The 20,716-nt window shown below is 38.1% G+C and overlaps 1 protein-coding gene across 8 annotated transcripts in view; it reads right to left on the bottom strand.

Annotated features, from left to right (window-relative positions):
• Nucleotides 1–20,716, bottom strand: part of LOC101050820 (DExD/H-box helicase 60) — a 258,453-nt gene that overhangs the window by 136,970 nt on the left and 100,767 nt on the right. For 6 of the 8 annotated variants that reach the window (XM_074397007.1, XM_074397004.1, XM_074397001.1 and 3 more), the window contains 6 exons: nt 19,961–20,082; nt 16,991–17,138; nt 14,992–15,134; nt 12,766–12,917; nt 6,951–7,013; nt 2,880–4,413 (listed from right to left, as the gene is read on the bottom strand). The exons of 1 other annotated variant lie outside the window; for it this stretch is intronic. In XM_074397007.1, coding sequence (XP_074253108.1) covers nt 4,281–4,413; nt 6,951–7,013; nt 12,766–12,917; nt 14,992–15,134; nt 16,991–17,138; nt 19,961–20,082 — 761 coding nt within the window. In that variant the 3' untranslated portion in view covers nt 2,880–4,280. Of the gene's footprint in view, nt 1–2,879; nt 4,414–6,950; nt 7,014–12,765; nt 12,918–14,991; nt 15,135–16,990; nt 17,139–19,960; nt 20,083–20,716 lie in introns of those variants that run through there. One more of the 8 variants, XM_074397008.1, reaches the window with a different exon arrangement.

Genomic DNA, 20,716 nt, shown 5'->3' with positions numbered 1-20,716 from the left:
ATCCCAGCACTTTGGGAGGCCGAGGCAGGTGGATCACGAGGTCAAGAGATCGAGACCGTCCTGGTCAATATGGTGAAACCCCGTCTCTACTAAAAATACAAAAAAAAGTAGCTAGGCATGGTGGCACATGCCTGTAATCCGAGCTACTCAGGAGGCTGAGGCAGGAGAATTGCCTGAACCCAGGAGGCGGAGGTTGCGGTGAGCCGAGATCGCGCCATTGCACTCCAGCCTGGGTAACAAGAGCGAAACTCCGTCTCAAAAAAAAAAAAAAAAAAAAGAGGGTATTGATTTAATTAGGGTCTCCAGAGAAACAGACACAATAGAACATAAATAGAGAGAGGTAAGAGGAGATTTGTTTTAGGAATAGGTTCATGTCGTTATAAAGTGAAGATGTTCCATATCTGCCACCCGAAAGCTAGAGAAACAGAAAAGCAGGAAGCATAATTCAGTCCCAGTCCAACGACAGGAGGATTGATGGTGGAGCCTGCGAGCTGCCAATGGTGTAAGTTCTACTATGAGACCAAAAGCCCTAGACTTGAGTGCTGATGTCTAACAGCAGGAGAGGACACGTGCATCCATTCAAGCAAAGAAAGCAAATCTGCCTTTCCTCTGCCTTTTTTTTTTCTACTCTGTTCCTCAATAAGTTTTGGGATAATGCCTGCCCCTCTGTTCTTGCTTGTTGTCTACTTTATCCATGGAAGCCCATAACAAATTATAGCTGTAATAATCATGGCTATTTTAAATATCCACTCTGGTAATTCCAACATTTCTGCCATGTCTGGCTCTGATGCTTGCTCTGTATCTTCAAACTGGTTTTTGGTTTTGGGTTTTTTTTTTTTTTTTGCCTTTTAGTAATATTTTGCCTAGTAATTTTTTCTTGATAGCAGACAGATATACTGAGTAGCAAGAACTGTTATAAACAATAGGTCTTTAGTAATGTGGTGGTAAGTTGTTGGGGGAGTGGTCTGTAGTCCTATACAGTCATGCATTACATAATGACGTTTTGGTCAATATACGTCAGTGGTTCCATAAGATGATAATACCATATACTTATTGGACCTTTTGTATGTTTAGATGTGTTTAGGTATACAAATACTTGCCACTGTGTTACAATTACCTACAGTGTTGAGTACAGTGAAATACTGTACAGTCCTGTAGCCTAAGAGCAATAGTTTATACCACATGATTTAAGAGTATAAAAGGCTATACTATCTAAGCTCATGTAAGTACACTCTTTAATGTTCACACAATGACAAAATCACCTAACAATGTATTTCTCAGGACATATCTCCATTGTTAGGAAGAAACGTATGACAATAATTATGTCGGACATTTAGTGAGCTTGTCTTTCTAGATGATGAACTTTACAAGTGTTCCTCAGCTTTGTTCTATGCCCTGCTTCAGGTGGAGTAGGATGGCTGGTGTGGGCTGAAGTTGGATATTTCCCTTCTACAGAGGTTAGTTAGTCTCTGATAAGATCCCAGCAGGCTATACTCTGAGTAACTAGTTTCTCCTGAGGACAGACCTTATTAAAAAGATCAGAGCACTCTGGCACATTTTAAAATAGTTTTTTGTTTTCCTCCTTCCAGAAGCATGAGGGGATTTTTCTCCAATGTTTACTGTAAGACCTTGGTTCAGTTCCCAGATATAAAACTCACAGAAGCATGGCTCCCAGGTGAATGTATCCCCCTGGAGTTTTCAACTCTCAGACGTGCCCACACTGAGTAGTTCATCCATTAAAGTTCAGATTTTCCTACTCCAGCACTGCTTCCTGTGGAGGTTTTCAGCCTCAGTGTGTTGTAATTCTCTGTATTCACCTGTCTTTCACTCCAATTTGAGGGGCAACAGTTTCCCCATGACATCACTTCTCTCAGGGATCTAGAAGAATTATCAATTTTTCAGTTTGTTTCTATTTTCACTAATTAGGATGGAGTGGTTGATTCCAAGCTTCTTACAAGAGAGACCAGAAACTAGAAGTCTCATCCATTTACTTTTGTTTTTGAGACAGAGTCTTGCTCTGTCACCAGGTGCCAGGCTAGAGTACAGTGGCACAATCTTGGCTCACTGCAATCTCCGCCTCCTGGGTTCAAGCAATTCTCCTGCCTTAGCCTCCCTAGTAGCTGGGACTACAGGCACATGCCACCACACCCAGCTAATTTTTGTATGTTTTAGTAGAGATGGGGTTTCACCATGTTGGCCAGGATGGTCTCGATCTCTTGACCTCGTGATCCACTTGCCTCAGCCTCCCAAAGTGCTGGGATTACAGGTATAAGCCACCGTGCCCAGACCATTTACTTTTAATTTACATATGTCTTTATATTTAAAAGGGGTTTCCTGTAGACAACATATAGTTGGTTACTGTGTTTTGATCCACTCTGACAAGCTCCATTTCTTGTTGTGTTTAAGATATTTAACACTTTGATATTTAAAGTTACTATCTATAAAGCTGGATTAATATCTACAATGTTTGTTACTATGTGCTTATTTTAAATAAAAAAAATTTAGAATTAGCCCTAAGCAAATAGTCATAAGTAAGATTTTTGGCACATGACTGATATAAACCAAATTTGGGTTAAATTCTAAGGAATAGAGGTTTTTCCATGTCTAGACAAAGTGTTTTTATAAGCATATGTAACATATCTGTAAGCAATGTCATATGATAAATGGTGTCTTGGTACATTCTAGATGATTCAAAAGGTTATGTCTTTCACCCTGAGAAAGAAATGCTCTGTGTTCAAGATCTGGGTCTAAACCAGATTTTATAGTCTGTGACCTAGAGCTGCAATAAAGGTAGGCAGCAATGAAAGCAAAATACCTGATGAACACATGCCTACAAATGGATGGACTAATGGATTTAACACAAAAAACACAACGGTAAGTCAATTTAATGCCCTTTATTTTCGGATGGGTGCCAAGTCACTTACTACATAAACAACAACAATACCAAGTTTTCAGCTCATTGTTTTCTTAAAGGATCACAGAACTTGTACTCAAGACCTCATTTACATTAAAAATTCACTTGAGGTTTTCTGGTTGAAACTTTCAATAGCTTTAAGAATTATATTCTCTAATTTTTAAATCAACTGCAGTTTAAGCTCATTTGAGAGACTTTTTTCTCCTTCAGAGTATCAAATTCATTTATCACAGCAGAAACACACCTTTAAAGGTTTGTTTTTGTTATGGTTGTTGTTTGTTCATTTTTATTTGTTTGTATGCTTGTTTTTTAAGTATGATATTGAGGGCAGAAACAATGTGAATTCCATATTCAGGTTCACAGGGTAAACTTTTTTTCTGTTACATACACACTCCTTAATCACTGCCAGAAAGTGTACTCTTGATCATTTGGAAAGAAGAAATAAGAAAGTTTGGGGGACTCAAACAAAATCTATCATTGCTATTGGACAAAATAGTTGAATCAACATGTTCTGCTTTCAAATGGAAAGTGGTTTATAACTACTCCAAGTGACTGTCTTAGTCAATTCAGGCTGCTATCACAGAATATCACAGACTAGGTGGCTAAACAACACACATGTATTTCTCACAGTTTTGGAGGCTGGAAAGTCCAAGATCAAGGTATAAGTAGATTCCGTTCTGGTGAGGGCCTGCTTCTTGGTTTGCAGATGGCCATCTTCCCATTGTATCATCCAATGGTAGTGAGCAGAGAGAGGAGAGCAAGTTCTCTTGTATCTCTCTTTTAAAGGCACTAACTACATCCAAGGAGCTTCACTCTCATGACCCAATCATCCCTAATACCATGATATCAAGGGTTAGAATTTCAGTATAAACATTTTTGAGCGGAGGGCACAAACATCCAGTCCACAACAGTTATCTTTCTTGTAAATGCAGAAGTTTTCTTACATAACTAAATTGTTGTTCAGGATTGACTTGGGTCTCTTGTGATTTATTGATCATTCATTTAAAATTCAGTAACTTGAGGATGTATCAAAAATTGGCAATGTGATACAAATTTTACTAGACATTAACTTAAACTACAAAAAAAAAAACACTGTAATTAATTAAGTCACCACCCAATCCCAATCACTTTTCATACATTATCTCATTTAAGACTCAAAACAACTAGAGGTATCCATCTTTACTCCCATTTTGCCAAAAATAAAGTTAAAGTTCAGATATATTACATAATTTAAGGTCATTCAGTTAGAAGACAGCAGAGCTAATATGTGAATTCAATTCTGTTTGGCTCCAAGATGAATATTTTTTCCATTTCATTGTGTAAACTCAAATATATCTCTCCTTACAAAGGGATAAATATCACATAATCAGACTTGAAAGTTTTCCATGGTGTTAGTGTGAGTGATTTCTTCAAGTTTCTCATAAAAGGTTTGACTCAATTGCTTAAATGCCAGGACTACATTGTCATGCTCATTTTCACATAGTTCACTCAAGGAGTCACTGTATAAATGATAATAATAGTAATGAGCCCACATTTGTTTGATAACAAACAATATTACTAAAAGGTTAGCAGAAGTAATTGTCCCAAAACCTGTCAGATGTAAACATGGAGAAAAAATATGCAGAATAATAAAAGGCACATTTATCTTATAAAATCTTTATAATATGCACCATGTATCTTGAGAAAAATAACAATATATACCTTCACACAGTTCCTCTTTATCTTACACCTAAACTTGCTCTTTGAGTTTGGAAGACCACAGAATTCCATATTCTTGGGCCCTGGAAGTGTTATTCAACTCCTTTTCTTCTCTGTATACATCTCATGAAAGCCATATGGACTTCCTAATATCCTGACCATTATTTTAAAAAACCCACAGTCACCCAATTCAATGAAAAAACATTCTGTCCCTATCCATAGATTTTAGGAACTAGAAGCTAGAGTGAATGAGAGGAGACTTAGAAAAGTGGGTCTTTCAGTACCTGACAGGTGATCTGAGCATTGAAATCCATTGTGATTTAACATTCTGCCATCCTTTTTGGCTCCATGCCCCACCTTATTCACTCTAGAGCAGAGCTTCTGTTTTGTTTTTTGTTTTTTTTTTTTTTTTAACTAGTCCTCAGTGGCTGAATATTAGGAATGATGACATCTTTATCTTTAAGTCTGAAATTCCTCTAGAGTTTCAGACCTATTATTCCATCTGACTGCTCCACATTTCCCCCTGGATGTCTTACAGACAACATATGTGACATTTTAAATCCCAACTCACACATTTTTATTGTCAGGTCCCAAGTCATCATCATGTATTCCATACTTTCATTAACATTATCATTAACCAAATCAGAAACCCCAGTTGTCATACTATCTCTTGCCCCGTTGCATGCATTCCACCTCTTACATATTTCTCTAAGCCTCATCATTCATTTCTCCCACTATTGCCTAATTCAAGCCTGGAATATAGCCCCCAACTTTAGCTCCCCGCTTACAGTTTCTCTACCTCCTGAGTTAATTTACATACTCTGCCAGAATAACATCCCTAAAACATAGATCTATGTCATACTCATCCTTAGAAACTCCTCTGTCTCACCTTTGTCTACCATTTTAAATCCAGACTTCATTGCGTAATAAGTAAGACCCTTCGCATATACAACCAAATTCCTTTCAAAGACTCCACACTCACTTCTCAGCATTTCCCCCATCCCCGTCGCAACCTCCACATTCTGTACTCCAGCATCATTAGCTTGGGGCCTATCCCTGAATACATCAGGACATTTAATTTTTCTAAACATTTGGATACACTATTCTCCCTGCTTAAAATCCAATTACTGTAATTATTCTACTTAATTATCCTATGTAACTAGAATTACATTAAGTATAATTAATCTACTTAATGAATTTTCACTTCTCCTTTGAGACCTAATTTGACATTACATCTTCTATAATGCTTTTTCTGATTTTAGTAGCATTAATCATAAAGTTATTGATGTTATCTTAGTGTTTTATATGTAACTCAATCATAGCACTTACCACATATGATTGTCTACAAGAAAGTTTCTCCCATGACATTGAAGTGCCTGCAAGAGTCCCTCTAGCACAGCAAGATCTTGATACTTTTATAATTGATGAACAGATGAAAGAATTATTTTTCTTGTTTCAACTCTTGAGATATGTTTAAAATCTCCAAAGTTTCTCAGGCTGCTCAAAGAAGTTGAAGCTTTGGTAGCTATAAGCCACTTGAGGAATCCCCCATGTGAAGATACTCAAAGAGGGAGAAGTGGGGCCATCCTAAGACTTTCAGTCTTTGTAGAGAGCTTCCCAAAGGGTCAGACTCAGCTCAGACCAAAGAAAACCACAAACGTGTCCTCACTAACAAGGTCCTCTAAATAAATATTCTCCACCCCAAACTGAATTTATGTGAAAAACTACACACACTTGAAAAAGAAGTAAGGACTAGAGGTAAGGAAAATGGAGCTAGACAAAAATTAGATGAGCAATGGAGCACAGAGAAAGGAGTGCCCACAGAGAGTTCATATTTGCTTGGGTCTCTATTGAGATTGGGGCAGATGAACACAGGAAATCAACAGGAGATGCCAGAGTCTGGAAAAGGCACTGAGTATGAGAAAGACTTAAGTGCTTTGAAGTGCATATAAACTAGAGACCTACTGAAGTTATTAGGGTGTAGCCTTCTGGATTCCCATTTATCTGACTCAGTGTGACTGCTCAGCATTTGTAGAAATAGAGTATAGTGAGGCCTGAAGTCATGAGGAAGTGCCTTCGAGGCTGTGATCTGGATGAAATTAAGTTACAAATGGATTTGAGATGAATCTTAATACAAAAAAAAAAAAAAATGTGACAGTGTCCTGAGGAATGGGTCTACAGAGCCTTTGGTCAGCTGAGTTGTAGAGAACGTGGGAGACTCAATGATACCTTCTGAGTGCTCCTTCATCAGAATCATCAACGTACACAAAGGAAGGGCTCAATGTCTGCTAAACTATCATTAAGTAATCGAGGATATCAAACTCAGCATGAAACATACCTGATAGCCTGAATGTTGAATGCAAAATCTTTCAAACACCTTAAGAGCTGTCCCATACGCATCCTAAAAAGAACAACAGTTCTTAATTAAAAGGTATAAAAACATAAACATAAAATAATTAACTCAAACTTTAATAGTGGTCTGTCTGTGGCAGTTAATTTATATGTCAAATACAGTCCCAGTTGAGAATTCATTTTATTGTATGAAATTCAGAAGCATAAGTAAAAAAAAAAAATTACTAAAGAGAGAATCTGACCATCATCAAAGGGGGAGGGTGAAATATACAAGTAAAGCTTAGAGGGCCAATAGGGACTAGAGATTACAGTGAAAACAAAACAAGTTTATACACTAATGTTATTTCTACTTGCTTCATAACTAAGGACTAGACCTAAGAAAAACAGATGTAGCTCAAGATTTGTGAAGAATAGCAGAACATTGAGCAAGATGCTATTCATCTCCCCCACAAAAAAGGACCAAAACAACAAATAAACCATTCTATTTCCACTGGAGTGATGAAGTATGCTGGAGAGCGGCAGAGGAGCACCTACGGAGCACAGAAGCCCAAGGTAGCACCGTAGAGACAGGAGTGAGGCACCCGGCTCTGCCATACTGTCTGTCCTACCAGAAATGACTGGGAGTCAGGGTGGCTTCTTCCTACAGAAAAATGCTATGCTAAAGACTTCCAGTGCTTTCCATAGCCATCACAGATGCCTGCAGTTCTTACTACAAGAGAGTCTCCCAGTCCTCACAGGCCCTGAATCTACTGCGGAGAGTTACCACAAGTTTAAGTAGCTATATCGGCCCAGAGTAAGAGCCCACATTGTGCATCCCCTCCTTCATGACTAGGCAGCTACAGCATGGTGACATTTTGAAACCAGACTTACTGCTAGGCTGTATCCCCTACTGGAGGCCAGTAACCATGCTCTCTCTCCATCCCTGAGGCCCCACCATCATTTCACATCCAAAGCTATGTGGCAGCCCATGACTTGGGAAAAGGTAGATATGCACAGCAAGAAAGCCACTGAACAGGTGGCCAGGCCACTGCACCTGTGCATACTCGTGCTGCATAGCCAGACAAACCACCATGGGTTTAGTTTGTTCTTGTATATTGTATATTCTTATATATTGTTTCTTGAGGTACATCATTGAGTTGTTTAGTAAAAAATCTTTCTACTTTTTTTGATTTGGGCCTTTATTGCCATAAACTCCATTTTAAAACTGCTTTTGCTATACTCCATAAGTTTACTTATAATGTGTTTCCATTCTCATTTGTCTTAAGAAAATTTTAAATTTCCCTTTTAATTTGTTAATTGATCTGTTGGTTTTTATAGGAGTGATTATTTAATTTCCACGTATTTGTAAATTTTCCAGAGTTTTTATTGTTGCTGATTTCTAGTTTTATACCATTTTGCTAGGAAAAGGTACTTGAAATGATCTCTATTTTCTTATATTTGTTCAGACTTGTTTTGTGATCAGACACTTCTCAAAAGGAGACATTTATGCAGCCAACAAATATATGAAAAAAAAAACTCATCATCACTGGTCATTAGAGAAATGCAAATCAAAACCACATAGAGATATTATCTCATGACAGTTAGAATGGTGATTATTAAAAAATCAGGAAACAACAGATGCTGGAGAGGATGTGGAGAATTAAGAATGCTTTTATACTGCTGGTGGGAGTGTAAATTAGTTCAACCATTGTGGAAGACAGTGTGGTGATTCCTCAAGGATCTAAAAGTAGAAATACCATTTGACCCAGCAATTCCATTACTCAGTATATACCCAAAGGATTATAAATCATTCTACTATAAAGACACATGCACATGTATGCTTATTGTGGCACTATTCACAATAGCAAAGACTTAGAACCAACCAAAATGCCCATTATTTATAGACTGGATAAAGAAAATGTGGCATATATACACCATGAAATACCACACAGTCATCAAAAAGGATGAGTTCATGTCCTTTGCAGGGACATGGATGAAGCTAGAAAACATCATTCTCAGCAAACTGACACAAGAATAGAAAACCAAATGCCATATGTTCTCACTCATAAGTAGGAGTTGAACAATGAGAACACATGGACACAGGGAGGGGAACATCACATGCTGGGGCCTGTTGTGGGGTGGTGGGCTAGAAGAGGGACAGCATTAGGAGAAATACCTAATGTAGATGATGATAGGGTGCAGCAAACCACCATGGCATGGGTATACCTATGTAACAACCTGCATGTTCTGCACATGTACCCCAGAAGTTAAAGTATAATTTTTTTTAAAAGGCAATCAGTTTTATAAGGGATGCAGAACATAAAATACTGGAAAATTTGCAACTGACAATACAATAGAAAAGAAAATCCCATTTTCTGAGAAGAAATTTAATCTAGCTGCAGAAATTTGCATAAGTAACAAGGAGCTGAATGTTAATCCCCAAGACAGTGGGGAAAATGTCTCCAGGACATGGCATAGGTCTTCACAGCAGACCCTCCCATCACAGAGCCAGAATCTAGGAGGAAAAAGTGGTTTCACAGGTCGGGCCCAGAGTCCTCGTGCTGTGTGCAGCCTCACACTTGGTGTCCTGTGTCCCAGCTGCTCCAGCCATGGCTAAAAGAGGCCAACGTAGAGCTCAAGCCATGGCTTCAAAGGGTGCAAGCCCTAAGCCTTGGTAGTCTCCACACGGTGTTGAGCCTGTGGGGGCACAGAAGTCAAGAATTGAGGTTTGGGAACCCCTGCCTGGATTTCAGAAGATTTATGGAAATGCCTGGATGCCCAGGCAGAAGTTTGCTACAGCAGTGGAGCCCCCACGGATAACCTCTGCTAGGGCAGTGCCCAAGGAAAATGTTAGGTCAGAGCCTCCACACAGAGGCCTAACTGGGGTACCACCTAGTGGAACTGTGAGAAGAGGGCCACTATCCTCTGTACCCCAGAATGGTAGATCCACTGACAGTTTGCACTGTGCACCTGGAAAAGCCACACATACTCAATGCCAGCCTGTGAAAGCAGCCAGGAGAGAGGTTGTACCCTGCAAAGCCTCAGGGGAAGAGCTGCCCAAGACTATGAGAACCCACCATCAGCATGACCCAGATGCAAGACATGTAGTCAAAGGAGATCATTTTGGGGCTTTAAGATTTGACTGCCCTGCTGGATTTCGAATTGCATGGGGTCTGTAGCCACTTTGTTTTGGCCAACTTCTCCCGTTTGAAATGGCTGTATTTACCCAATGCTCATACCCTCATTGTGTCTAGGAAGTAGCTAACCTGCTTTTTATTTTACAGGCTCATAGACAGAATGGAGCTGCCTTGTATCAGATAAGACATTGGACCATGGACTTCTGAGTTAATGCTCAATGAGTTAAGACTCTCGGGGACTGCTGGGAAGGCATGACTGGTTTTGAAATGTGAGAACATGAGATTCTGGAGGGGCTGAGGCAGACTGATATGGTTTGGCTGTGTCCCCACCCAAATCTCATCTTGAATTGTAACTCCCACCGTCGCCATGTGTCATGGGAGGAACCCAGTGGGAGGTGATTGAATTATGGGGACAGGTCTTTCCCAAGCTGTTCTCATGATAGTGAAGGAGTATCACAAGATCCGATGGTTTTAAACACAGGAGTTTCCCTGCACAAGCTCTCTTCTCTTGTCTGCCACCAAGTGAGATGTACCTTTCACCTTCTGCCATGATTGTGAGATCATGGAACTGTAGGTCAAATAAACCTCTTTTCTTTTTAAATTGCCCAGTCTTGGGTATGTCTTTGTCAGCAGTGTGAAAACAAACTAATACAACCATTAAAAGAAAAACAGCAGAAAAACTTCATGATACTGGGCTGGGCAAGGATTTTTTAAATAATATCTCAAAAGCACAACCAATTGAAGCAAAAACAGACAAAAGAGATTACATCAAACTAAACAATTAACAAGTGAAGAGACAACCTATAAAATGGGAGAAAAATATCTGCACACTATACATCAGACAAAAGATTCATATCCAGAATATATAAGAAACTTAACATCAAAAAAATTAATTTAAAAATGAGCAAAAAACTTTAATAGATATGTCTCAACAGAGAGTATACAAAAGGCCAATAGGTATATGAAAAAATGTTCAACATCACTAATCATCATAAAATGCAAATTAAAACCACAATCAAATATCACCTCACTCTAGTTAGAATGGTTATTAATTTAAAGAAAGACAGAAGAAAGCAATTGTTGGTGTGAATGTGGAGGAAAGAGAATGCTTACATGCTATGGGTTGGATTATAAATGAGTAAATCCATTATGGAAAACAGTGTGTAAGTTCTTTGAAATATTAAAACTAGAATTATGATATGATCCAGCAATCCCACTACTAGACATATATCCAAAGAAATATTAAATCAGTATGTCAAAGAGATACCTGCAGTCCCATCTTTAATGCCACACTATTTACAATAGCTATGATATGGAACCATCTTAAGTGGCCAACGATGGATGAACAGATAAAGAAAATGTGATACATATACACAATGAGATACTATTCCACCATAAAAAGGAATAAAATCCTGTCATCTGTAACAACATGAATCAATCTGGAGGACATTATGTTAAGTGAAATAAGCCAGAAACAGAAAAAAAAATATTGCATGGTATCAAAAATATTGCATGATATATGAAATCCAAAAGGAAGAAAAAATAATATAATAGAAGTAGAGGGTAGAATAATGGTTTCAAAGATTGGGGAGGGGAAGAGAGAGAAGGAGGTGGGCAGAGGTTAGTGAAAATACAAAATTACAGTAAGATAGGAGAAATAAGTTCTAGTGTTCTATTGCACAGAAAGTGTAATCTACAATTGCATAGAATTGCACTTTCTGTGCAATTGTAGATTACAAAATAGCCAAAAGAGAGGCTTTTGAATGTTCTCACCACAAAAAAAATGATAAGTATGCAAGGTGACGGACACCCTGGCTGACCTGACTTAATCATCATACAACATATATGTATCAAAATAACAAGTTTTACCCTATAAATATATACAGTTACAATGTCAATTTTAAAACTTTAAAAATAACAGCATTTAAATATTTAAAACTAATTTTGATCAGAATTATTCAAAAATTTATGTAAAATTCATATAGAATTCCTGAATTACTGTTTAAAAGGATGACTTTCCCCATTTCTACCTACTTGTTTCCATGACTTAATTTTTCACTTCCCATGTGAATTCTAAGTATTCATCCTTCTTTACTGCTTTGTAAAATGATTTTCAAAGAACTAGAACAAGCGTCCCTTTCTAACAGACAGCTGCTAAGTTAACTTTCTCATAATGTAAGTTTCTGATCTTTTCCTTCCACATCACATTTGTGGGGAAAAACTAAATATTAATTTACTTATTTCATAAAAGATAATCTTTGATATGCTTCTGGAAATCATCCAACATTCTTTCTTAATGAATAATTAGTATAATAGTAAATTATTAAAATATCTTTTTGAGCTTTGTAATGTATTCAATTTTTTTGTCTTCAGAGTCAGGTTCACCAGAACCAGTTCAAGTACCAAGATTTTGGTAGTACCTACCCCCAAAATCCAAAATACTACTGAAATTTCTAATCATCAGAAATTATTCTTCTAGAAAGTGATCTAATATGTTTTCATGATTAATCTGTATTTTAAACTCTTTAAAATATTACTTAAAATTCCTATTTAAAAATATGTTTACATTTATATAATTATATGATGTAAATTATATGCTGTTACATTTATAATATGAATATACAGTAATAAAACATAGATATATAGGTATACATACATTTTACAGACACACACCCATAAACCTACCCATTGGTTTGGTCTAATCTTGTCAAGCAGTTGTGCTTGTAGAAATTGAGTGCATATGCATTTAGTGGCATCCTCCTTCCTTGGTGATCGAATTTCCACGGCCACAGCAGAGGAGCCTGAGTGCCACTAACACCAACTGTGCGCAGAATGACCTGAAGAAAGACATTTTCTATTAATTCACTATTGATATATAAAGACGAATTGTTTGCAGTTTGAGATTTCTTTTGTATGAATCTCAGTTTCCTAAAGTATGTTCCGAAGAAGCTGAGGTGAAGGAGGCAGACAGAGGAGGACTCCTGTGGGGGTCGAGGGAAATAGGGCCCATTACAGTGAGGGAAAGGGGCGTGTTAGAGACCCTGGGCAGTGCCATGCTAAGCACAGCTCTGGACTGGGCAGCCCACTGAGGGAAATGGAAACTCTCACAACATACTGACGGCAATTTCAGCCATCCAGGTACAATACTGTAAGCAACATTCACTAAGGAAAAATACATAGAAGCTGATTTTAAAGTAGAATTTTCATCATCATCTTAACCGGTGCCCAGAATGACCTGCAAGGAGTGTCATGTAGCTGGTGTCTCCCTGTGCCCACAGGGAGAATACAATGGAACAGCACCAACCTTTGGGCTCCAGAGAGAAGAAAAAAAGTGGAGGAGGAGGTGTAGAAGAGGAAAAAAATGAAGAAAAGCAAAATGAACAAACAAAAACTAAGTTTTCATGGTTCTGGGCAGGTCAGACAAATTAATCTGTGCAGAATCAGACAAAATCTGCAAATTCTGCCAGTGCATGGATAAAATGAAACTGTGGAGCAAGCGAAATAAAAATACAAGTTCAGGCCAGGCATGGTGGCTCATGCCTGCAATCCTAGCACTTTCGGAGGCCAAGGCAGGTGGATTGCTGGGGCCCAGGAGTTCGAGATCACTCTGGGCAACATGATGAAACCCTCTCTCTACTAAAAATAGAAAAAATTAGCTGGGTATGATGACATATGCCTGTAGTCCCAGCCACATGGGAGACTGAAGTGGGAGGATCACCTGAGCCCAGGAAGTTGAAGCTGCGTTGAGCTGAGATGTGTCACTGCACTCCAGCCAGGGCAACAAATGCAGTGAGACCCTGCCTTAAAAAAAAAAAAAAAAAGAAAAGAAAAGAGAAAGAAAGAAATACAAGAAACAGAAGGGGAGGGAAGAGGAGGGGAGGGCAGGGGAGGGGAGCGGAGGGGGAAGGGAAGGGGAGGGAAGGGAAGAAAGAAGAGGAAAGAAGGAAAGAAAGAAAAAAGAAAAGAAAGAAAGAGAAAGAAGAGGAAGGAAGGAAGGTAGAGAAGGAAGGAAGGGAGGGAGGACGGACAAATTCAATGAGAAAAATACATAATGTAAAATTTGTGACTTTGAAGAAGTTATTTGATCATCTGTGTTCTTTTCTATTTGATTACTCTGGATATCAAATAGCTTTGATACCTATATTCTTTTGGATAAACTTTTAAATAATTTAACAGTTCTTTTAAAATGCCAATATTTATAATTACATTACAGCTGAAATTACATTAGCAGCTATTTAAACTTTGGTCAACAAAATTTTTAGATATCAACCCAAACTGTGTAGGAAGATTCATGATTTTTTAAATTCCTGTAAATGTTACATAGGCAAAAATATTTGAAGCCCACTCTTGACATGATATGTGACTCCTGACCCAGGGACAAAAGGAAATCAGTGTACAGTGTCAATCTTTATTATTAAATATGATCAATGTGGAATTTATTTCTCATGCTTCAGATTAAATCTAACATCTTCTAGCACCCAAATCTTCCAGGATCTAGAACCTCCCAGAGATTCCAGGGCTTTGTGGCTCCTTTGTAGACACGTATCCTCAAAGATGTATGTGATCTGGAGTACAGAAAGCGCCGTGAGATCTACATCAATATTGGGAAAATGTGAGCTACTTTCTTTTCCTCTTTCCATAGCAAACCTGTGGCAAACCTCATTTGACTAAAATGAGAAAAAAAGAAGTGGTGTTTGAAATTTTAGACAAAGCAGCAAGGTTTCTCAGGCCAACTCCCTAGAGCATAAAATCATACTGGCCTCCAGGGCTTCATTCTCTTGGACAATGGTGTCGGCATCAGGAGACATCTTTCAGTATTTTGGGTCTGAGATCCTATGAAGGCTGCACGGCAGTGTAACCCCACTCTGTCTGTTAAACACATTTTGTATGTAAGATACATCCTTCACTTACCTGATTGACAGTCTCTGGTTGAAGCAAATCAATGTCTGTGTTCCCCGAAAGACAAACAAATGGTGAAATGGCGACTCTTCCTTCCTTGCAGCTCATCAAGTGAGACACGAGTTGGGAGTCTTCACATTTTTTACCTGTGAATTCTGACCATGTTGGACTAGGTCACGTTAGGGTTTAAAAATCAGCCCACATGTTAACTCTATTAAACTCACTGTACAGTAGGTGACATTCATCTCATCAGAGTGAAAGCTGACGGAGATATGGTGCATATAGTCTTTAACCCAGCTTGGCACCAGAGTAATCATTCGATCAATATTGACTATTAACTTATTATCATTACACTTTTTATTACCTGTGATTTTTGCCTATGAACTCAGATATAACCTCAGAAACCTCCAAGATGCAATGTTCAAGCAGCTCCTACCAGTGGATTTGGAGCTGGCATAAGAGATAAAACACAGGCTGTGTCCAGCGAGTACCATCTCACTGGACTTGGAAGGCACCAAGTCATGAACTCAGGCCTCGCTCCTTCTTCCCATCTGGCCACAATCACACACTCCCACCAGCTTTTCTCTGCAGTACTTTCCTTGCTTCCACCACCATTGTCTGCATTTGCTCATGCTGTGTCCCAAATCAACAAATCTTGAGGAACTACAATGCTTACCTCCCTATCTTTTACTCCAACTAAGACTATACTAGGAGACAGGGGAATAAGGGAATCATTTTTATGGCTCCACTCTTTACTCTTAGTCTATCTTCTTCTTTCCATTTATTTTCCCTTAGAAGTTTCCTGCTATAAAATTGAAATTAGGAAGCTTAGTTACTTTGCAATATCAGTTACTCCTCAACGAAGAACAATTAACAGAAGCAAGTGATATTTGCAATATCCACTAGAACTTTTTGCAATGATAGAAATATTCTACCTGTCCTATGTCCAAAGTAGAAGCACCGAGCATTTGAAATGTAGCTAAAGTGACTAAAAATTAACTTTTCAATTGTTTTATTTTTAACCAACTTAAATAGTGACATATAGTCAGCTGGTGGCTACCATATTGGATATGACCTATACAGTGTTAACTATGTGTCATGCACTGTTTTAAAACTTTATAAATATTAAGATACCCAATCCTCTAAAATTCTGTAAGTTGGGTAATATTTTTAGTGCTTTCATTTCACAGATTAAGAAATTGAGACACAAAAATTAAGTAACTGGCATGAGATCTCATGGTTAATAATAAGTATCAGAGCCAAGGTTTGGACCTAGGCACCCTGCTTCCAGAGTTCACATGTGTAACCACCATGCTACTACCTCTCAGGGAAAAAAAAAAAATCCCAGAAATGATGCCATTTTCTTTTCTATCTGTCACATTTTCTAATCCGATTTTTCAGCCTGAACAGATAGGCAACCTGCCATCAAAATGAGGCTGGGCGCAGTGGTTCATGCCTGTAATCCCAGCACTTTGGGAGGCTGAGGCAGGTGGATCACGAGGTCAGGAGTTGGAGACCAGCCTGACCAACATGGTGAAACCCTGTCTCTACTAAAAATACAAAAATTAGTCAGGCATGGCTGCAGATGCCTGTAATCCCAGCTACTCAGGAAGCTGAGCAGGAGAATCACTTGAACCAAGAGGCAGAAGTTGCAGTGAGCCGAGATCACATCACTGCACTCCACCCCAGGGGACAGAGCAACACTCTGTCTCAAAAAAAAAAAAAAAAAAAAAAGATTCACGATTACCTTAATGTTTTTTTCTTCCCTTGCCCAATTAATACTTGGTAATTATAAAGTTTTGTTTTGTTTTTTTTTTTACTTGGAAAACAGAGCCATTATCATACCCTATGATGGGCTACATCGTTTTCTGTGGATAAAACACTCAGGTTAGTACAGCTGCCCTGGAATTAGCTCCTTTACCAGTTTTGAAGAATCTAATATCTAGAGGCTTTCTTAGGCAAGATTGTTCACCCTTTAAATTGTTCTAGAATGGAAGTAAAATTTGCTTACTGATTCTTGACAAAGGGAGTTGATACTCTTTTTTCATGTTCACCGACTTGGAAGCAGTCAGTAGGAAGGAGACAAAATCCTTCATCACTGCCAGGTTATACTCATGTAAAGCAGCTTTAAAATCCTCTGGGAGGTCGGCAAGGATCACCTACGGGTGAGATACATTTCAGAAAGAGCTCTTTACTTTTATTTAAAAAATTAAACTGCTTGGTGAAAAGATTGCAGCATAGTTCTATAGACTGATGTTCATTCATCAAAGTCTGTGATTACTTTATTCACTTTTGAGATTAAGGTAAAATTTCCTTTTGATTTCAACCAACATTTATAAATGCAAATACGTTTCCTTAAAAAAAGTTGTTTCAACTCCACTTAGCCAAAACCACCAATTTAATAGAAACGTGACCTACACTGATATTAATTAAACTTAGGTATATTTCAGAGACTTGAAGGATATATTTAGAGAGCAAGTGACAAGTTAGTGTAGTAATGGTAGCATAAAGTCTTTACTGAGTTCAGATTGTATGCCAACACTGTGCTGTGATAACCCAAGCACTTGTGTATCTTAGCTAAATTAATCCTAAGAACAACCCTAAGTATACCTTTTCATTTACATTTTGTACATGAGGGAGCTAACCCTCACGGAGGTAAACATGTTCCAAATCTGACGGGTAGTAGATAGAGAACTGGCTGGTACTGCAAGCTAACTCAGCTTCCAAATTTCATGTTTTAAGACAAATTTTTTCAGAATTAGGACTAGAAATTTCTCTAGTTGGAAACAGCTATGACATTAGAAATATTCTTGGTTTTCTTCTATTACAATTATGGTTTTTATTATTTATTTGATATTTTACTTAATTTATTCATGCCCTATACTTTCTCAAGAATTGAGGTATTTTATAAGGGTGAAGATAATGTAATATGATCATATAAATCCAAATGTGGTAAAAAGGAAAGAAAAATAAGAGAGATGAAAATGGGGCACAAATTAAATTCTAAGATTCCTAGGAGCAAGTGTGAATGACACATTTCAGAATGTCTATGAGATAAACACTTTTTATTCCCAGCACTAATATCAGATGAGAATCTTCCAGGGGGATTCTTACAAAAACATGCTGTTTGGACGTAATAAAGAATGCCCCACCAACTCCTAAAGTAGACAGTATGACAATTTCCACAAGGCTACTTCCGACTTAGCTCTACTTGTGGATGGACCAAGACAAAAGAAAAAATGGACAAATGCAGTTCCACAGTCTGGTGAGTGTGATGTGGTCCCTCCCTTTCGTATTCTCCAAAGATTCATTGCTATGCCTTCCATATCCTGCCATTGTGCCACCACTGGACACCGTTCTAGGGGAAGATGAGCTGCTTATCACCTACACCTTGTGTTGACTGCCACCTTCTTGAACATGTGTGCTATATAGCTCCATCAGGAGAGCAAGCTCTTGGAAGGCAGTAACTATGTTTCACAACCATGATTTTTGTTACAGTGTGCATATGTTTATTGTTCAATAAACCTTTGCTAATTGGCTGATATAGAACAGTTATCCCAAATTACAGCACACAATATTAGAGGTATCTGAGATGATTTAGTGTGATACGCAGAACATTAAACAATTATAAATCAGTTTTAAAAAGATAAAAAGCTGCCCGGGTGCGGTGGCTCACGCCTATAATCCTAGCACTTTGGGAAGCCAAGGTGGGCAGATCACTTGAGGTCAGGAGTTCAAAACCAGACTGGCCAACCTGGCAAAACCCCAGCTGTACTAAACATATTAAAAAATTAGCCAGGTGTGGTGGCAGACACCTGTAATCCCAGCTACTTAGGAAGCTGAGGCAGAATTGCTTGAACCTGGGAGGTGGAAGTTGCAGTGAGCTGAAATCATGCCACTGCACTTCAACCTAGGCGACAAAGCAAGACTCCATCTCAAAAACAAAATAAAATAAATAAAAAGCCATCTTATTTCCAGTTCTCTTCTATTCTTTCTGATAACCCTAGAAAGTCCAGATGCAATAGACCACCATTGTTTCCTTAAAACTTGATGATCTCTTTTTGTAGCAAAGAGAGAGCAGCTTCAGCTGAGAACCACGTTAACTGCATCTATTCCTAGGGCTTCCTTAGTATTGAAACCAGAGATCCTGGCTTTCTATTTAAAGTAGTAGTAAATATGAAGTCTCCTTTTTAAATACTCTAAAATGTGTATGCAAGAAAAAGATGAATAGTTCCAGTGATTTGCAATGTGGATATATGTCAGTAACTAAAACTGGGGGCTCAAGCCTGGAGGTATATCCAGAGGCACTGTGAGATCAGAAAGCCTAGATTAATGCTAGTTCCCTTTTAATTATCTTTTCTTTAGGGTTACTGGATAGAAACAAGCTTCTACATTCCCAGGTTCTAATGCACATTTTCTTGAGCTTTGTTTGCTTGTTCTTGTTTTGTTGTTGTGTCTTTTTTTTTTAAAAAAAAAAAAAAAAGGTAAGAAATTGGAAACAAACAGTGTTACTAATATACTTAGAAAATATTTTTTCTTTCAGTCTCTCAACCCTTAAGTTAGGGGATTCTTTCTTAGGTGACTACTGCAATGTTGTCTCAAGAGGACAATAGTGCTCATGATGTAATTCCTTCCCTGGACTCCCATCCCTAGTTGTAAATGACCCCAAGATAACTAACAGTTGTTGGTTCAGGAGTAGAGCTGCCATTCTATTGAAATGACTGTTTGTGTGTATCACCTCAGTTGCTGCTGAATTACATAATTTGCTCCAATAAAATGAAAAACTTTTAGGGGTAAGAATTTTTTGTTAGATTAGTAGGGGAAGATGTTTGAACTCAAAATTAAATGAAAAGAAAGACAACACTATTAAAACAAACGGGGTAGCTTATATTAATTTAATCCTATAGGTACTGAATGCATTCCACTAGCATACATTTAATAACTATCATTGTTACATCATTATAAGTATAACAAACTTTACCTTTGACTGAGAAAAACTTAGACAAGCATTTTGGAATTTCGCTGGAATATACTTTCTTCCAAACAAGTTTGCCAGTACTAACACAAGCTTTTCCATCACATCTTGGGAAAATTGTTGGGTGCCTATTTAAATAAAGAGTATTACTGTAAGTAAGAATAATGTTGACTCTGTGTATTTTGTGCTTAAATTTGTTTTTATATTTCATTTCCTTTCATTGAAGACAAAATTTTCTAGTAAATACAGACCTCAGTTACTGCCCATATCTGCCATGCGCACCTTTAATTTTTTGGTTAAGACAGGAACTTTTATATTCTGTGCCTTTTTTTCCATCATTGCTCTACTTGCCCTAGTTCCCACCCCAGAATGTTTACCACAGTAATGGGTTTCCTGAGTTGCACTTCTCCTTCCTTCAGGCTGTCTTGAGAGTGATCAGTCTTTCCAAAGCATGAATATAATCATGTCCCTCCCTTACTTAAAAATCTTCAAGAGTATCTCAATGGCTAAGTGAAAAATCCAGGCTTCTTGGCCTGCCATTTAGGGTGTTTCAAATCCTGTCAAAATGAAGCTCCCAGACTTCCCTATCAACACTTCTAAATGCTCCAGGTTCTGGTCACCTTGACCTCCACTCCATTCCACCTTCACTCCCCATAACGCATGAGTATTATGCCATAAGCATTAAAAGGTGGCTAGGTTTAATTACCTGGGCTCTGAAACATACTAAAGTAATATGAACATCGGAAACATTCACTTTCGATT

The sequence above is a fragment of the Saimiri boliviensis genome, chromosome 3 (assembly GCF_048565385.1).
Source record: "Saimiri boliviensis isolate mSaiBol1 chromosome 3, mSaiBol1.pri, whole genome shotgun sequence".
Lineage (NCBI taxonomy): Eukaryota > Metazoa > Chordata > Mammalia > Primates > Cebidae > Saimiri > Saimiri boliviensis.
Note: the sequence above shows the minus strand (reverse complement) of the source record. Positions and strands in the feature narration are given on the sequence as shown.